Source organism: Misgurnus anguillicaudatus, chromosome 5 (assembly GCF_027580225.2).
Source record: "Misgurnus anguillicaudatus chromosome 5, ASM2758022v2, whole genome shotgun sequence".
NCBI classification, from domain to species: domain Eukaryota; kingdom Metazoa; phylum Chordata; class Actinopteri; order Cypriniformes; family Cobitidae; genus Misgurnus; species Misgurnus anguillicaudatus.
In genome coordinates this window covers 14620019-14638792 of record NC_073341.2, presented here as the reverse complement: position 1 = coordinate 14638792, position 18774 = coordinate 14620019, and the positions used below count along the sequence as shown (strand labels likewise).

The 18774-nt window shown below is 35.7% G+C and overlaps 1 protein-coding gene and 1 long non-coding RNA gene across 11 annotated transcripts in view; one reads left to right on the top strand and one right to left on the bottom strand.

Annotated features, from left to right (window-relative positions):
* Nucleotides 1-18774, top strand: part of sorbs3 (sorbin and SH3 domain containing 3) — a 54810-nt gene that overhangs the window by 7572 nt on the left and 28464 nt on the right. For 4 of the 10 annotated variants that reach the window (XM_055168287.2, XM_055168286.2, XM_055168295.2 and 1 more), the window contains exon 1: nt 3397-3555. The exons of 4 other annotated variants lie outside the window; for them this stretch is intronic. In XM_055168287.2, coding sequence (XP_055024262.2) covers nt 3520-3555 — 36 coding nt within the window. In that variant the 5' untranslated portion in view covers nt 3397-3519. Of the gene's footprint in view, nt 1-3317; nt 3556-18774 lie in introns of those variants that run through there. 2 more of the 10 variants (XM_055168296.2, XM_055168290.2) reach the window with 2 other exon arrangements.
* On the bottom strand, nt 15478-17514 carry LOC129415466 (uncharacterized). The gene is made up of 2 exons (XR_012369620.1): nt 17002-17514; nt 15478-15716 (listed from the first exon to the last, which is right to left on the bottom strand). It is a non-coding gene; the product is annotated as an uncharacterized lncRNA (long non-coding RNA).

Sequence of the window (18774 nt, the reverse complement as noted above, 5' to 3'; positions counted from 1 at the left end):
CTTGAATTTGGTGATTCTTTATCTCATGTGGCCTCATGGGACACAATAGTGTCAATCAGATGAATACTGAGAAATCCACCACTCATCCGGGTGTTTCTCACATACTTTTTTGCATAGTGAGGTTTCGGACATACTACACATACTACTCATAATAACAACCTGATCTCACAGAAAATATACACTGTAAAAAATGTTACTGAAGTGATGCAGCTGTTTGCCAGTAACTGACTGTAGATATAAATGTATGTTTGTTCAAAGTTAAATGGACATTAAACATTAACAAGCTTTGTCTTCTTTACAGAATAAAACTATAAAATAACAGCTTCATGCAAAGCATTCTGGGAACTAGAAATCCTCATCAACCTTTTTTTGTTTTTTCCCTTTAGATTTTGGTTTCCAGAATGCTTTGCATGAAGCTGATATTTTAGTTTTTATTCTGTAAAGATAAAGACTTTTAAATGAACATTAAACATTAACCTTTGAACCAACTGTTGCCAGTAAATAACATCAATTTTAATCTACAGTAAGTTACTGGCAAACAGCTGCCAGTAATACTGTAATTTTTTAAAAAACTTTTTAACAGTGTACATATTTTATGTGGTGGTAATTTTGAATGAAATCGTAGAATGTGAATTGGACAAAAATGTACTACACACACAAATCCAAAATTTAAACTGACGTGTATTGCAGTGTCATGTAGCTGTCCATCAATGTAAACAATGTGCAAAGTAGTTGAACCAAAAAGTGCACGATTAATAAAGTTAATCGACTCTGAATCACCAAAACGAGTCGTCATATGGATTGAATCTCCTGCCTGACTTTATCCACGAAATACCAAAACTTTGCATAATAATCTTCGCCAACAGTCTTGCCCGGGAGAAATGAAAACTATGACCTGCCCACAGCTAGTTAGTGTATAAACATCATATCATGCTGTGTTTTCAGTTTGTGTTGTTTTCACTACCAAAGTATGAAGATATGAAGAATCTGTGGTTAAAATTACTTTTTCAAAGAGGGATATACTAAACGTGTCTGGCTGTGAAGAATCAGTGGTTAAAATTACTTTTTTACGGAGGTATTTACTAGACTTTTGGCAATGAAAGATGGTTCAGTACCCACTTTATTTAGAACAACATGCGTCTCCTAACCACAACCTGTAAGTATGATTATAGCTACATACTTGCTTAAATGAGTGTAAAATGTTAATGTCTGTCGTTGTTTTTATTACTTGGACTGATGATAAATGATGTGTATTGACGTTGTTGTTTAAACTCTTAATATACTGTCAGAGAGTCATTTGCACTTGTGTTTACATTTTTTTGTGGTCCGGTTAGCTTACATACTTGCTTAAATGAGTATATAATTTTAGTTGCTGTCGTCGTTTTTATTGCTTGGATTAATGATGAATAATGTCATTGTTTAAACTCTTAATATACTGTCAGAGAGTCATGTTAGCAAGCGGCTAACGCATGCTGCACTTATGGTTTTGCTATGACCCGGTTAGCTTACATAAATGCTTAAATAAGTGTAAAAACTTTACTTTCTATGGCTGTTTTTATTGCTTGGATTAATGATGAATGATGTCGATAATGTCTTCTCAGTAAATCATGTTAGCACTAGGTCAATACATGTTGCACTATTGTTGGACTGTGCCACTGATCTGTGGTCTGTGCGGAGACTGTGTCAGTGACCAATTAGAGCAGAGTAGGCTACTGAAAGGTGGGGTTTAGGCAGACTAAGTCGTTGAACGGCTTCACACGAATCAGTTGGGGATCTCTGGGAAATGGGTTAATTTTACATTTATATTTTGAGAAAATTACAGTGTTTTTTGACCTTGCATCCATTTTAACCTGTTGTCCGGGACTTATAAACAGTGATAGGATGCTTAAAATTTGCAGCTTACTGGCTCTTTAATATTTTGAGTTAATTCAACTTAAACGATACGTCAAAAAATATTTTTTTGTGTAACTAATATTTTTAAGTTGAGTTAAAACAAAATTTTAACCGGGTAATTTACTTTAAGTTGAAAAAACTTATTTACAGTAGAGATTGTGTTGACTCTAAACTATAGTTTATATGGTCTAAAGCAGTAATTCTTAAAGTGTGGTCCGTGGACCACTAATGGTCCGCCAAGCCCCCCCCAGTGGTCCGCCAAAAGATGACCTAAACTAGGCAAGTATTTATACAAAATCGTCACTTATTTAAGTAGATTTTTAATGCACTTGAGAAACTGTGATATTAGTTCTTGCCATTCTGTTTTAATAACGTAAAAATGGATTGTTGGCTAAACCAAAGAGGAGTCAAAAGAAAAGATCAAGCGTCAACTGAAAGCAGCTAAAATCCACAGATCTATTAGTTTTGTAATGTACAAGTTTTTGTTTCATGTGTAAAATTCCTGTAATTTCAGTGATATTGTACATTAAGGGGAACATTTTTTTCAGTATTTTATTATTACCATAATTACAACCATAGACTTCATATACCAACATCTCAGTTTTAAACTAATGGCTCTTTGGAATGACATTAAGTGGAACCTAGGCTGTTATATTATGTTTAATTGCATTTTTTTCACATGTGCAGTTTGTTGTTCATATTAAGCTGCAACTCATTTCACATTTACTTTTTCAAATGAAATAAAATTCATATAATAATTTCTGAACATGGCATTGCATTTATGTTTAAAAATTTGTTTTTGACTTAAAACAGTTGCATATTAAACTTAAATTTAGCTTATCTTTCCTATTTTGTTGTTTTTTGAGGGCGTTTTAGAGTGAGATTTTGTTAGGTGGTCCTCAGAAAAAAATTGGAGGATAAAGTGGTCCTTGGGCTGAAAAAGTTTGAGAAACACTGGTCTAAAGAATGCAGAGAAACTCCTTGATTCATGTTTATGTGCTGATTCCCTGTTTCAGTCCAAGAATTTCTAAAAAAGTCAGGAATTTTATATTAAGGAATTCCAATCGCCTGTCTTGTTGGCCATGTATGGCAAATCATGCAGCCAACAGGCGGCTAAAAGGAAAACAACTTGAAGAAACACAGTGGTGTGAAAATGAAGGACAGAACAGAACAGAGGATGAGAGATTATGCGTTTGGATGTGGATGTGGGTTTGTCTTTGTATTCACCAGTGTTTAACCCCGTGCTGTGAAATATCACCTTAAAGCCACAAAAGGCTGACTGCCTATTCAAACTCTCTTTAGTGAAGGCAGCCAAAAGTGAGCCTGGCCTTTTAACAAAGTCTGAATGTTACCACAGCAACCTGTGTCAACCGGGAAGTCCTCTACTGGTGGAGCGAGGAGAGAGAGAGAGAGTGCATGTGTTTGTCAGTGAGAGGGAATTAACAGAGGTTAAGAAGACCGGGAACAAATGTGAGTGAAAGGGCGGGAGACATAAAGAGAAAAAAACGACTGTGACAGCCGGAGACAGACAGAAAGAGAGAGAGAGAGAGCAGGTTAAACCTGAAAGGTTATTTTATACAACAGCAGACCAACTGCACACTGTGTGTTGTCCTGAGAAATCTGTGCATGTCAGCACTGTCACAAACACATACACACAAAACGGTAAGTTTATTTTTTTAATCATCAGTTAGCTTGTAAGTTATCCGTGGCTAAACATTGTAAGATGATCATGTAAAACTCAAGTTCATGCTGTTAGCTCTTATGCCTCGGGCTTTGATGGATTAAGAGTCTTTGGTGGGATTTTCTCTGTTTTCAAAGCAATGAGAGAAGCTGGAATATTTCTCTGTGTGTGTTATTAGTGATGGGGATTGGGAAAGTGATTTAAAGTTGATGCATTGTTCATGTCTGAACTTAAATGAGACTTTTGGTTGTGGTCATGCTTAAAAATTTGCTTGTTAATGGATTTGTGTGGTTGGTTTACAGTTTCAGTAATTTGACATATCACAGTGCAAGATTATATTTGCATAAATTGTTTTTATAGGGACAGTACGATAATGACAGATCAAATATTCTCAATTCATATTGTATTTGTTATTTTGCTACAATCTTTTTAAGTATTTTACTTGTGATAGTTTTCATTCATCATGCAGACGTGATCAATATAAAAGTCACAAAATTTTACAGTTTTGGATATGTTGCCTTTTTGCTTGATTGACATGCACTTGAGCTGCTGTACATTAGACTCAGCAAGTCCATGCAAGATCTGATTAACTTTATTATTGTCTCAAAGAGCATCTTTTGAAAACCTGACTTATTGTACCTTGACTTTGTCCTTTTAGGAGTTTTTCCCACAGGGTTTTTCTCCTAGGGGTTTTTTTCATCCCCGGGAGAGTCAGCCAACTTTGGCTTAACTTATCACTTTACTGTATACGTTACATTGTTACTACGCTCGCTTGTACGGTTTATTCTTAGCCGCTGTATTCTACTTCTTATATTATCTATTGATTATTCTGTGTTTTCCCCTACATCTACTCATGTAAAGCTGCTTTGAAACAATTAACAATTTTATTGAATTGAATTGAACTTATTATGGGCATGGCAACAAATTTGGGCATGGCAACAAATTTACTTAATTTTTTTACCTAAATTGCTGTAGGAACTGAAATAAAATTAATGATTTCATTTTATCATAACACATTTATTAATGTGGACTTAAACATTTGGTCGTTTAGTAGCACACAGACTGGTAGTTGGGATTTTAAAATTATTGGATTTATTTCATATACATACTACCACTCAAAAGTACTCATGCATTTAAATGGATAGTTCTCCCAAAAATACATTTTAGTTTTCTAATGAAATAATATATTTAATAATATATAATAATATTTGGTAACACTTTACTTGCAGGGGTGTTCATAAGCCTGACATGACACCTTCATAATCATGACATTACATGTGTCATGAACATGAAGGAGGTTTTATGCACATTTATAACAACTTTCATTAGGTGTCATTCATTCAATTATGTCAATTTTAATGCAAAGATGACATTGTTTGAGATGTCTTTGTTATGACAACTTGAAATTAACCAATACATCCTAACTTAACATTTCCAAGACAACATAACTAAGCACTTTTTACCAGTGATACAAATTGAGTTTGTCATTAAAATGTCATTAAGTGTAAATACTCTGTCAAATAGTTTTATAACAGCGTCATGAATATTTTTCTTGACCTCAGCTACAGTGGTACAAATTTAATTTGTCATTAAAATGTCATTAAGTGTTAATACTCTTGTCAATTAGTTTTATACCAACATCATGAATATTCTTCAGTTCATGATGGGTTTTTTGTTAAGTTTCCTCCATGTGTTTAAGAAATAAAATCAATCATCCAATAATACTAATACTAATAATTAAAATGTATAAGATTATATTTTATTGCATTTGGAGACAAAACCACCTAACATTAAATGAAAACAGTACAATAATTGATTAAGCTATGCAGCGTTGTGTCCATATCGCTGGAAAAATAGTAAATTACATTAAATGTCAGAACATTTCAGAACCCTCTGTGTGAGAAAGAACAAGTTCTGTTGTCAGTTTTTATGTATTGTGCACATACATAATCTTTTGACGTGTCGGTTGCATTTTGTTAAGGTATTTAAAATATTTTGACACTTAAAGACATTTAAATGTCACTTTAATGTAATGTTAACCCATAAAGCTAGGTAGTTTCTTAAAGGGACACTCCACTTTTAAAAAAATATGCAAATTTTCCAGCTCCCCTAGAGTTACATTTATTCAATTTATTTATTAACAAATTATTCTGTTATGTCATGTTAGGTCATGACAGATTTATGACAAGTTATGATGTATTGGTTTGTCAAGTTTCATAACAGGGAGAATTCAAACAATGTCATCTTTAAAAATTACATAATTGAACAAATTATACTTAATGACAGTCATAAATGTGCATAAATCTTCATGTTCATGACACGTGTCATGTCATGATTATGTCATGTCATGTCTTATAAACACCCCTTCAAGTAAAGTGTTACCTAATATTTTTGCCTGTAAGCATTACACATTCATATTAAAACATTTTCAAGATCATGGGAAACATTTCAGTCAAGTGATTTCAAACCTTTGACTGCTAGAGTATATTCTATTTGTGTCATAAATATATAAAAATGTATTCATGTCAATATTTCTATTTATTCATAATATTTAATTTATGTTCTCAAAATACTGTGAATCAAGTACAATAACAAAATACTTCAGACTCTTGCAATGTTTTTACATGAATCTGCCAGTGTGACATCTACTGTAAGATTAATTGAACACCCGTGCAAAGTAACTAAATACAACCAGTCCACCAAATTTGTGTTTCCACCCATATAACAAATCCATCAATCTAATGTTAAGATCAAATTAAATGTGTATGATTAGAGGGCTGTTTACTTTTCCACAGCCACATACTCCTATAGCGGATGAGAGTATACATGACTAAATGAGTATAGCATGTTTTCCCACAGTGCTCTTCCGTCTATTTTGAAATTAGCCAACGACTGGAAGCGTTAATCTTGTTCTGGAAAATGAAATGTTCTGGATTTGTGGATTTTATCCATTTATATGTTGCCGTTCGAATAAGAAAAGCCTTCTGTGTCAGATGTAATCTTTGTGTTACATGACAAAGATCAAAGGTCCTGTAATCTCACTTGTGAACCTTTCAGGTACATTAGAAAGATTTTAGCAGCACGTACTGATCGCTCTGAGATGTCACATGAGCGCTATAATACATATTACATAAGTGTGGCATATTATGGAACGCCCTGAGTGTCAGAAAAAAGGGTGAAAAATGGTCCCTAGCTGACACTGGAGTGATACCCCTTTTTAAAAGTGCACCTAAAGAGTTCATATTGATACTTCAGCGATTCATACTGCTACCAAATGTATACATATAGTATAGTATCTTTAAATGGTGCATATTGGGACTTTTATAAAGGGGATGCTGCCTCAGTGACACTTAGAGACTATTTTTTCAACATTTTTTGTGTATTGCACTTCCTAGCCTCTGTTTTGCAACTTTTGGAAGTCCATACAAGGTGATTGGATCGACCTGTCTCTGATTTATGTGTGTATCATGCAATAACAGGAGATTGTAAACAGACGCACAGCAAGGCCTTGTATGGTGCCAGGAAGAGAGCAACAGGCTTACAAGAGAGAGAGAGAGAGAGACTAAGAATGAGAAAGCGTAATAAATTAAAAAAGATTATTCGCAGATTATTTGTTGTCTTAAGCCTTTACTCTTTCCAGATGCATATATTAAAACTGAAGTGTTTATTTTGAAACAGTAAATGTCTTCTCGGCTCAGTACGCATTTGTAGATATGTGTCTGTGTTTTGTCCTTCTTTCTTAGTGATATGATCTAGGCATGGTAAAATTCTTATCTTATCTTTCTAACACACACGTGCGCACATGCACACAATATGTAGGCCTATATGATTTAACTTGAGGTCTTCAATCAGGTCCATTTACCTTCATTTACCAGACAAAGTGGCTAATGAGTTGTTTCATTTTAACGTGACACAAGACAACTGTAAAGATTACTGATCTGTTGATAAAAACAAGTATTGATAGATACCCATATTTGTCTCCACTCCACATTTTGTATTTCTTCCTTGTTAAACACATCCAATGTAAATCATCAGCCTGAGAGATCAATTGCAGGAAATGAACATGTCAGATAAAAGAGAGACATTCGAAATGTGCCGTGAACAACTGTTTATGTAAATACTAGAGAAATACAAGACATTACTCATCATGAAAGGATGCTGTATTGTATACTGTGTCTCTTGATATATTTCTATAAACTGCATGATGGAGTCTTTCGCCTTTTTCAACGCAAGAAAACAAAGCAGCCCACACACAGGACATTTTTCTCTGAAAATGAATAGAGATGAAGGCTAAGGTTCATCTAATCACTCATTGGGACATCATGTGCAAGCGTTCCTATTGGTCAGTTGGGACTCACCACCAATATGGTTAAAAATGTAGTGAGCTAACATGCTGTCCATTGACTAATGGTTATCCATTGAGCGGGTTAAAGGATGAATGGCTCTCTTTTAAAACTTCATTAATCGAAAGAAGAAACATCTGCATGCTCAACATGACCCCTCACATTGGTATCTTGCCCATTGAAATGTTATCATACTAGGCTTTGGTATCCATAACCTCAATTTCCCAGTCAAGATAGTGTTAAAATTGGTTAAATGCAGAGGTTTGATTCTTCAAATCTAATTGGTTGATCAGATACAGGACCAGAAGAGCACTGGAGCTTTTTCTTGACTTTTCTTACATTCTTTTTTCCGGTGTCTGTTGGATGTTGTTGTAAAAGCAATAACACATGTCATTGCATTATCATACCTTACTATTGTTGTGAAGGCCATCAGCTCAATTTGACAAGTTTCTTTTCCTTTGCTTTTGACACACGAACAATGCGATCTTGTCAGTACAGTTTTGTCTTTTGCGTAGCTGTTGTGGATACTGATGATAAACACTCTGTAGGTAAACTTGCATAAAAAGCTGAATCTCAGTTTAGCCTCAAACTGACCTGTGTCTCCTTTGACCTTTGGACAATGACATCATGATCTAAACTATTGTTAACAAGACAAATGAACTTTACCATACTATTTCCCACACTGATAATGCAGTGCACTCTTAAACCCTAAAGGTGCTACAAAAGGTTGTCAGAAGAACCATTTTCACTTCCGCAAAGAACTGTTCAGTCAAAGGTTTTTAAAAGAACCATTTTTTTTGGTTTGTTGCTTCAACCTAAAAAAAGTAAGTTACTTGGTTACCTTAAAATTTTGATTTCATTCAGTTGACTCAAATACGTGTAAAAAAAAGAAACATTTTGGAATCCATTCAGCTGATCTCCGGGCCTGGCACTAGCACTTTTAGCATAGCTTAGCACAATCCATTGAAACTGTTTAGACCATTAGCATCAAGCTTAAAAATAACCAAAGAGTTTCTATATTTTTCCTACTTGACTCTTCTGCAGTTACATTGTGTACTAAGAACGACTGAAAATTAAAAGTTGTGATTTTCTAGGCAGATATGGCTGGGATCTATACTCTGTTGTGGCGTAATAATCAAGGAATTTGCTGATGAAACATGGCTGCAGGAGGCGTAGTGATATTACACACTGCCCGAAAATTGCCCCTGCTATTGAAAGTAACCAAGGGGACTATTTTCAGGCAGTGTGTAATATTACTACGCCTGCTGCAGCCATGATACATCAGCAAAGTCACTTATTATTAAGCCAGTTTGAGAGTAGTTTCTAGCCATATCTCCTTCGAAAATCACAACTTTTAATTTTCTGTCAGTCTTAGTACACAATGTAACTACAGAAGAGTCAAGTTTTAAATATCTAAACTCTAAACTTTGGTTATTTTTAGTGCGACGCTAATGGTCTAATCAGATTCAATGGATTGTGCTAAGCTATGCTAAAAGTGCTAGCGCCAGACCCAGATATCAGCTGAATGGATTCCAAAACAGTAAAAATCAAATGTTTAACTCTAGGGGAGCTGGAAAATTAGCCTATTTTTTTAAAAAGTGGAATGTCCCTTTAAATGAGTCTTAGATATGCAGGATATTGGATGTGCTGAAATAAATAGCTTTAAGCAAACAGGACCTGATGATGATACGCTATAAAACATAACGTATTGCCTTTATCTTATCGAATACAATCATATATTCATGTAACAGCTGTCACCCGCATTGTAGTTCAGCAGTACACTTATCTTTCCTAATAAATACATTTGCCTCGTACTGACCCAGTCTTATAACATCTTGATAACATTAACAGTTACAGTAAGTTGGTGTGTAAAACACAGTTGGAGTGACTGGTGGCCAAAGAGCATCTATAAAAACTTATCATACTAGACATACAGCATGTGACTGTTGTACTGCCCTTTTGCCCACGTATGTCAGTGGATCTGCTAAGTAAACAGGTGAAATTGCTTCAGAAATCTTACATAGCCCTACTGAAAAATCCAGCTAAGACCAGCATAAGCTGGTGAGTTGGTGTTAGCTGGTCCCCAGCTTGGTTTTAGCTGGTTTTGCTGGTGTAGGAAGCTGGTCTAGGTGTGTTTTGGTCGCATTTTAAGCTGGTCTAGCTGGTCATGCTGGAATACCAGCTGGCCCACCAGCATGACCAGCTTTGTCAGGCTGGGAGAACCAGCGTAAACCACCTTAAACCAGCTAAAACCAGCTACCAGCTTATGCTGGTTTTAGCTGGATTTTTCAGTAGGGAGTCCAATCCTTAATGCCTGACACAACATATCCCACAAGGTACGTTGCACTTAAAGGACACAAATTATGCAAAATGCACTTTTACAAGGTGTTTGGACATAAATGCATGTTGGCAGACCACAACCACCCTACAATGAAAAAAATCCACCCACTTCATTTTTAATCCCCATTAAACCAAAGCAAAGTCTTATCAGACATGCTGTTTTGATTTTCTTGTAAATGTGACGTCACACTGATAAAGCACCGCCCACGGCAAATGACTAACTGTTAAATTTGACCCAATAGCTTTTCTAAATGTGTTTGTACTATTGTCAAAGATTGTATTTACAGGAATCAAATTTATATTCAACCGAAAGCGCTCACTGTCTGTTTATGAGGGAGTGAGAAGCAGCTCATTTGCATTTAACACACATGAAAACAGCGCTTTTGTGCTCCCCTTCCACCCAAAGAGGGGCATTTTGGACATGCTATAATAATAAATGATCTGTGGGGTATTTTGAGCTGAAACTTCACATTCTGGGCACACCTGAGACTTATAAAAAATGTCATAATATGTGCCCTTTAAATTTTCCTGTGAAATAAGTTATTTCAACCCTTTGTTCTATTTGGAAAAAGCCTTGCGTTCCCACAGAGTTTAGGGAGGGTAGATCATATCACTGCTATTTAAAGAGAATAAAAAAGGATGTCAAATGCCATCATTCGTCTCTAAAATTGTTATATCCAAATAAAACCATCTGGAGGCGTGTGGAAACATCAGCGAATGTGTGTGACACAGGAAAAGTTTTGGTGATGATGTCATGGAGCCCACCAAGCTCTGTACTGCTGCCTTACACAGGAACAACACAGTAACTGCATCAACACTGAAACATTTCATTCTCTTTTAGTCTAAATCTAAGCATTGATAAACCAAATGTGTCTTATGTTGATTTTACTTTATGAAGGTTGTGTTAAAGCACAGCTTCTCGTAACTTATTCCTTACATATGAGATATATACACACATGCAAGTGTTATTGTAAATCAGCGCAAAATTATATTGTAGTGCAAGCTGCGTAAGTAGATCTGTCACTTGTCGAAAATCTCATTTGAATGCAAACTACAGTAAAATTTGTGGGTTTTAGGGTCACAATTAAAACAATCTGATCACAGCAACACATGCCTTAACTATTATTTCAGTTCTAGTATACGCACACAAACATGCATGCAGATGCATCATAAAATGTGCAAGTGATCAATCCACAGTTATTAACTTCCTGACCCCTATAGTCTAGCAGACGTTCATCAGCCAAACTTTGTGTCCTCATCCGACCGTTCCTCCTCACAGATGGTATCCATATTTGCCGCTCCGAGTAAAAGTGTTTAATGATGTCAGTGCCTGAAAAAACTGAGTCTTGATTAAATGTTAAAGATTTTTCATTTATGTGCTGCAGACTTCCTTCCTGTCTGCTCTTATAAAACAAGATGATTACAGGCATGTAGCTGATTTGAAGCAAGTTGCGCTTTCTCTAACCTGACCTGGTCTTACTATAGTTGCTAGTTCTCTAGTTTTAAATGGGTCATTGAGTGCTTGTTTAAGGATTGTTTGTTGTTTAAGAGCTTTCTTAAATTGCAAGCTTTTATCTGATTGGTTCTCTGGATTGTCTTGGGTCAGGGTACACCATCGTAATCTCATGGCAATTCGTACGTATTTATTTATTAATTGTATTAATTCGTCAGACCACGGGCCTCATTTATAAAGCGTGTGTACGCACAGATTTGATCGTAAAGTGTGCGTAGGCAAAAATCCACAGCAAAGTCCATATTTATAAAAACTGTCTTTGACGAGGAAAATTGCTTAGTGCCACGTCAGGGTTTGAATGGTCGCAAACATTTATATTTACGAATTTGGCAGGCACTTTTATCCAGAGCGACTAAGTGCATTTTACGATTTATCACTTTGTGGCATTTGAAGCGAGAACTTTTGTGTTGCCAGCACAGTTCTCTACCAATTGAGCTACAGGAACAAGTTTATAAGGCAAACTGTCTCCAAAGAAACTGCTAAACAAAATGACAGGGACATCTCTATTCAGTATGCTTTGCTAATATGTTAAATTGACTTTATATGTTGATTATACTGTATATGATATTGTCAAGCTCTGTGAGACTTTACTCACCCCCAGATAAACAAACATGAAGCATTGCAGAGCTTGAAGACACATACTGCAGAACAGACTCGTGGCCTCTGTGTAGTGCCAGTGACCTCAGAGATCTGGGATTCATTTCTGATGTCACTGCCAAGTTTTCAGAGCTCATGCAAAGCGACATTCCTCATCCCACACTTCTACATCAGCCAAAACCTCTGGCTCTCTTCATACTGGTCCCTACGGATATTCAGATGTTGTGTACAAGACTGCAAGTGTATATTTCAAGTGAAAGTAGCTCTATACTATTTAAAGGACACCTATGGTCCGATTAACGTTTTTACATTACCTTTGGTGTGTGAGTGTGTATTAGTACATGTTAACGATATGCAAAAGGTACATACCCCAAAGTAAAGATGTTAACAATTAATCGATCTTCGATTAATTGTCGATAAGAATTAAATCGATAAAACTTAACGATTGTCGAAGAAGCAAGCACGTGTGTCTGGCGCCTGCGCAAAGCACATACACAGCTGGTGAAAAAACTAACCAAGCGCGAAGAAGTTAAACTAGCCATGATTACAACGATGCTCGATGCCAAACACACACTTGGGCTTTTTAACCTCATTCGAGACGAGGCTGGCTGCTAACGCAATGAAATGGCATCCGCAGTGGATCTGAGAGGGTCCGATGACGAAAATCTAAACACAGTTCGGATACTGAAAGCAAAGACCCTCTTCAGGGAAGCCTGCAAGATTAGCATGGCTACGCTGCTAACGTGTAGTACTTCGACTCGCCTGAAAAGTCCGCTCCCCTTCTCACTCTCATAATGGGAGAGGGAGGGTGTTACTGTGCCAAGTCGAAGCACTCCCAAAAGTGCTATTACGCCATAAAATATAGTTCCTCTTTTAAATCCGCTTAGAAAAGCGCTACGTTTTATTTTGTACCACCAAACTTGCTCGTATAACTACTCGTCTTAAATAGGAACAGAGATGTATAGTAACGAAGTAGAACTACTTCACTACTGTACTTAAGTACTAAAAGAGAGTATCTGTACTCTACTGAAGTATTATTTTTTTCTCCTACTTCCACTTTTACTTCAGTACATTTTTTCTTTGAGTTTAATACTTTTACTCCAATACATTTGTTATGTGCTGCATAGTTACTCGTTACACGCGTTATAAAAATGTTACGAATCATTCCAAACCCACATTATCACTGCCGGAGCGGTGATACACGTTAGAAACACACACCTATCGTGGTCTAAACCAATTGGAGATAGTGAAGGGCGGACCCCTCCCTCCCTCTCACTCACAAATATGAGCCGCGGTTGTGGACAAATGTGAAGCGAAGAGAGAGCCAACGTGCGCGAGAGAGACAGAGTTTGCGTGAGAGAGAGAGAGAGAGAATGCGCGAGAAAGGGCGCGTGTGCCCGAAAGAAGGAAACCTAAATACATTGAAACACCTTTACCTTTATATCGACTAATATTTCATTAATACTGAATTCTCTATCGCCATGTCAATTTAATTAATCTGAATTAATCTGAACATTCCTGCCTTTGTACTCCTGCTACAGCCAAAGGAATTGTGAGTGTCCTTTAGCTTAAACATTTGAAATAATATAAATAATATTATATTCAAACTTTTGACTGTTTTCTTTAATAACTACATAACATAATACTTGTACTTTTACTTTCAGTACTTGAGTAGTATATTTTAAAATAAACTACTTGCAATACTTAAGTACAAAAAATGTTTAATACTTTAGTACTTCCACTTAAGTGCTGTGCTTAAAGAGCACTTCAACTTCTACTTAAGTCACTTTTTTGATAGAGCACTTGTACTTTTACTCAAGTCTTGGTCCCTAGTACTTTATACATCTCTGAATAGGAAAAACGTTGATGTGTTTGGTCACTTCTAACTTTATCTCTAAATGGTAGCATTGAATGAATGGGGCTAAGCTAAATGCTATCGAAGCGTCGCAGCGCGCTCCAGCGCTTACGTGCACGCACACAGATGATAGAGGGATGTATCAACAATTCTTATTTAAGGTAATAACATATTTTAATATTGAAAATGAGTAGACTATTCCTTTAACTTATTCAACTAATCCTAACCACTTTCCTAACACTAAAGCAGTGGTGCTTAACCTTTTCACTTCAAGGCCATCCTATTGCCAAAAACAATACTTAAGGCTCCCCCACTCACTTTATTTCTACCTAATAGCTTGACATGACTAGACAGATGTATATTTTAATCTTACTTGAATGCTTTTTTGGTCTTATTTTGAATAATTTTAAGTCATCTTAAGGCCCCCTTGGAACTCTGTTGCGGCCCCACTGGGGACCCCGGGCCCCTGATTGAGAAACACCGCCCTAAAGGATAGGGTTCACGATAATGAACTCAGCGCATGATCAAAAATCAGTTTAGCATGTTTTAAAATTGACAAAGATGCTGACAGCTATTTGTAGATATGACCCTGTACCTCGTCCAGCATGCATTGTATGTGGGTCAAAGACGAAAAGGGGGTTTAAAGCATAAAAAAAATAAAAGTGTAAAAGAGCTTTAAATTTAGTCTTTTTCACATACATTAGAATATGTCCTGTTTAAGTTTATGTTTGTCTGAGCAAAAATTAATTACTACCATACATTTTTACTGGGATTTTACAGAAGACACCAACTAAAATGTCATTCAGTGTAACAATATATTTATGCAAAAAAATATAATCAGACATTTTTAGAAAAACTATTATTTGATGACACATTACAAGACTCTATTTATAGATCACAGTGCAGACACCAAATACTAACTATTTGTCATATAAAAGCATTTTACATCGCCAATATCCTTTAAACCATTAGGTTTTACCCATTTGTCAGCAAGAAGTTTTTGTAAGGAAGTGAAAATCAATTCAAATCAAATAAAATTTTTGTAGGATCACACATTATTTTACATATTTTAATAAGTACAGCTCAGAATAAGTATATTGTTTCATTTCTACATAAATATATCTGTTACACCGAATGACCATGGTTTGTTACACTGAATGACATTTTGACAAAAGTGTCATTGTTTCCATTATTGCAATGTTTTGAATATTATTCTGTATCATTTTATTCCTAAACAAATCACAGAAGTAGTTGCTGAAATTAATAATCATTTTATTCCACAATACATATCATATTCGTAAAAATTAACTGAACAGGTGGTAATACTGTATAATAAGATCCAGAACTGCCCTTATACGTTTAGCTTCTGCCCTGTGTTTACTTTGATTTTCCCGCCATTGCTTTTGCCTCTTCTCAGCTGCAGCATCTGATAAATTCCTGATTGACAGGTGATCAGGATTTGCAGCCAAGGCAGCTTGCTTTCTTCTCTGGTTGCTGAAATACAGATTCCATGTAATTATTGACATAAAATTATTGACATAGATCTATATAAAACGTGTTATTAATTAAAAATACTTTCTGTTTGGCAACATAAATGACATGTTATCAGGATTTGTATTATGGGCGGAGAATCCCCTCAGTGGCCTCTCTTAGGGGGATAGTTCACCCAAAAGTGAGGGTTCTGTCATCGTTTACTCACTCTCGTGTTGTTTCAGGCCCGCGTGAATGGAAGGAGGATATTTTGAGAAATGTTTGTAACCAAACCTTTTGTGGACCCCATACTATGATACTAAAAATAATACTATGGAAGTAAATGGGGTGCACGAACGGTTTGGTTACAAACATTACTCAAAATATCTTCCTTTGTGTTTATCAGAACAAAAAAATTCATACATGTTTTTACCAACATGAGAGTGAGTGAATAATGACCAAATTTTCATTTTGGGTGAACTATCCCTTTAACTTGTGGTATAGGTAGGGTGGAGTCTCTATCTAAAAACAGCAGTAAACTATTATTCTGTAGGGCTAGGCTTGGACACAAATTTCACGATTTGATTCAATTTCAAATCAATTTGATATTGATTAACATCATCTGAAAACAGCATAGACTGAAAGATCGATTATTGTGATTTACAAATCACTATAGTTTCTTCAAAATTAGAATTGATTAAAATCGAGAAATCTATTTTTTTAAACCCAGCCCTATTATTTTTACATTGCACTCCTCAATACCTTTCTCGTCTCCTTGCTAAATGCATTGCCCTAGCTACTGGGTCTGCATTAACTTTCTGCTAGTGCCTAGAAACTTTTTGTTTGTGGGCATCTAAAAGAAATCAGTACCAAAACGACAAAAATGCATTAAAACATTAATATTGATAAAGTTTGATATTTTTTTTTTGTGCTAAACATCCCTCATTTATCTGAAATAGAAATAAAATGCTAAAAATGTTATCTAAACAGTGACACTCTCATTCAGTGTAATGGATGACACTGTGGTGTAACATACAATTTGCATTACACCGAATGACAAAACATTACCCTGAATGACGAAACTTTTACTTAAGCTAATATTAGTAGTTAACAACTAGATACCTATATCAAACAGTGAACTTGACCAGAAAGGTTTATCATCATTATTCACAACATCTACTTTTTTTTCAAAAAATCTAACAATAAAAGTGTTTTTTTGCATTTCACTGAATGACAGTCATTTTTGTAACTCAAGATACCACACTATGAAAAGGTGAAATTATCAAATAATTAAGAGCAATAAACTTACCTTGCTGAATCACCACATGGTCTTCAGGGGGTCTTTTGATGATGTCACAGACTGCTTGATGAGTATTGTTTGTGTATTTAATTTCAAAATGGTTTCCTGATCCCGTTACACTGAATGACCTCTGACAAACTGCATATTCGGGACAAAAGTTCCCTAGTTGTTTCAATATTTAACGAAAAAAATAACACATAGTCCTATTAATATAAAACAGCCAACACTTATGTGAACATGCCAACGAAGCAAATTTTTTTTTAACATGGTATTTTATACGTTTATTTAAAAATGTATTAGTAAAATCATAGTCCGGACCATTACGCTGAATGACGATTTTACACTTTGGAGCATTATTAAACTCATATTTGGTCATTGTATTTTCACAAAAGTTATTTGAAACATAAAAGTAGACATTTTACTTGCATTTTATATGTTTTTTTTGTATGTAAAATCACTTTTGTAAATTATATTTGATGCGGACACCAAAATGGTGACGTCTCGTCTTTGACCCACGTGTATTTAACTTCCAGCACAGTACAGTACGTACTGGAGCAGAACACAGGACAAATCAATCCAGCTGTCAGGTGAACATTATGTTTATGTTTACAGATGTTCGCATGAGTTTTGTAATCGTCTAAAATCGCAAGGAGTGTATTAAACAAACAACAGTAATGCTGTGTTCTGGAGAGGAATCTGAACATATTTTACCAATGCATGTTTGAGGGAGACTTGACCGTATTAGGATGTGTTTCAATATCCTCTCTGTGTTCTGGAGATAATTTTGTGGAGTGATAAACTCTCTCTCTCTCTCAGTGGTCTTTTAAATAATAATGGCCTAAGGAGCCAACAGCATAGCCATCCAGTCAACAGTGGCTTCACTGTTTTGCACTGATATTGGCATAAAATATTTAAATTTTGGCATTATAAATGGTCACCATTTTAGAGGGTCTAGTACAGTATAGTGATAATATGTGCAGGACTGACAGGCCCATACACATAAACAGTACTACAATGAAATACCCACCCACATACAGTACACCGGTTATGTTTTTCTCCTCTATACATCCGGACACGTACAGTGCGGCACACGTACAAACAAACACGCCCTCGATTCACAGTTGTAGACCTTCAGTCATGTGTATTGAGTTTTAAATGCTAGCTTTTCTGTTGACTTAATAACTCTTGATTTATTACTTCACAAAGAATGTCAGTCTGCAACAAAAGCTTTTTATATTTATAAATGCAAGAACGGGCTAGAGGTTGCGCGTCCTTTTTCTTTGTGGAACATGAATGGCTGTAGTGTTCACTTGAAGGAACTTAAATCCTTGGCCCTTTCACAAACTGAATCAAACTGACTTTTGAAGAAACGAACATGAAGGATTTGTTTGAAAATGACAAAGACAGATGCTGTGCTTGCGTGTGTCACATGACCTTATGGAAATGATTGAAAGACATCCGAGCAATTCCATGCAAATGTCAACCTTATCTTGAAAATAGAACGTTTTTAACAACAGATGGTTTAATAATAAATATATTCTTTGATTATGCAATTACATTTCAGTTTTTGACTGCAAGTGCTCATCTGCTAGGTTTGACGCATTAAGGGGACGTGTACACCAAAGCGTTTAAACGCGTCTGAAACGCCAGGTGGACGCCAACTGCATGTGCTTGCCAGTTTCTTTTAGCTGATCACTTTGATTGCAATGATACTTCTGCTTTGTTTATTAGTCGTTAAAATGATGCGGCAGTTGGTTGTTGTGATAGTTGTCCCGCCCCACC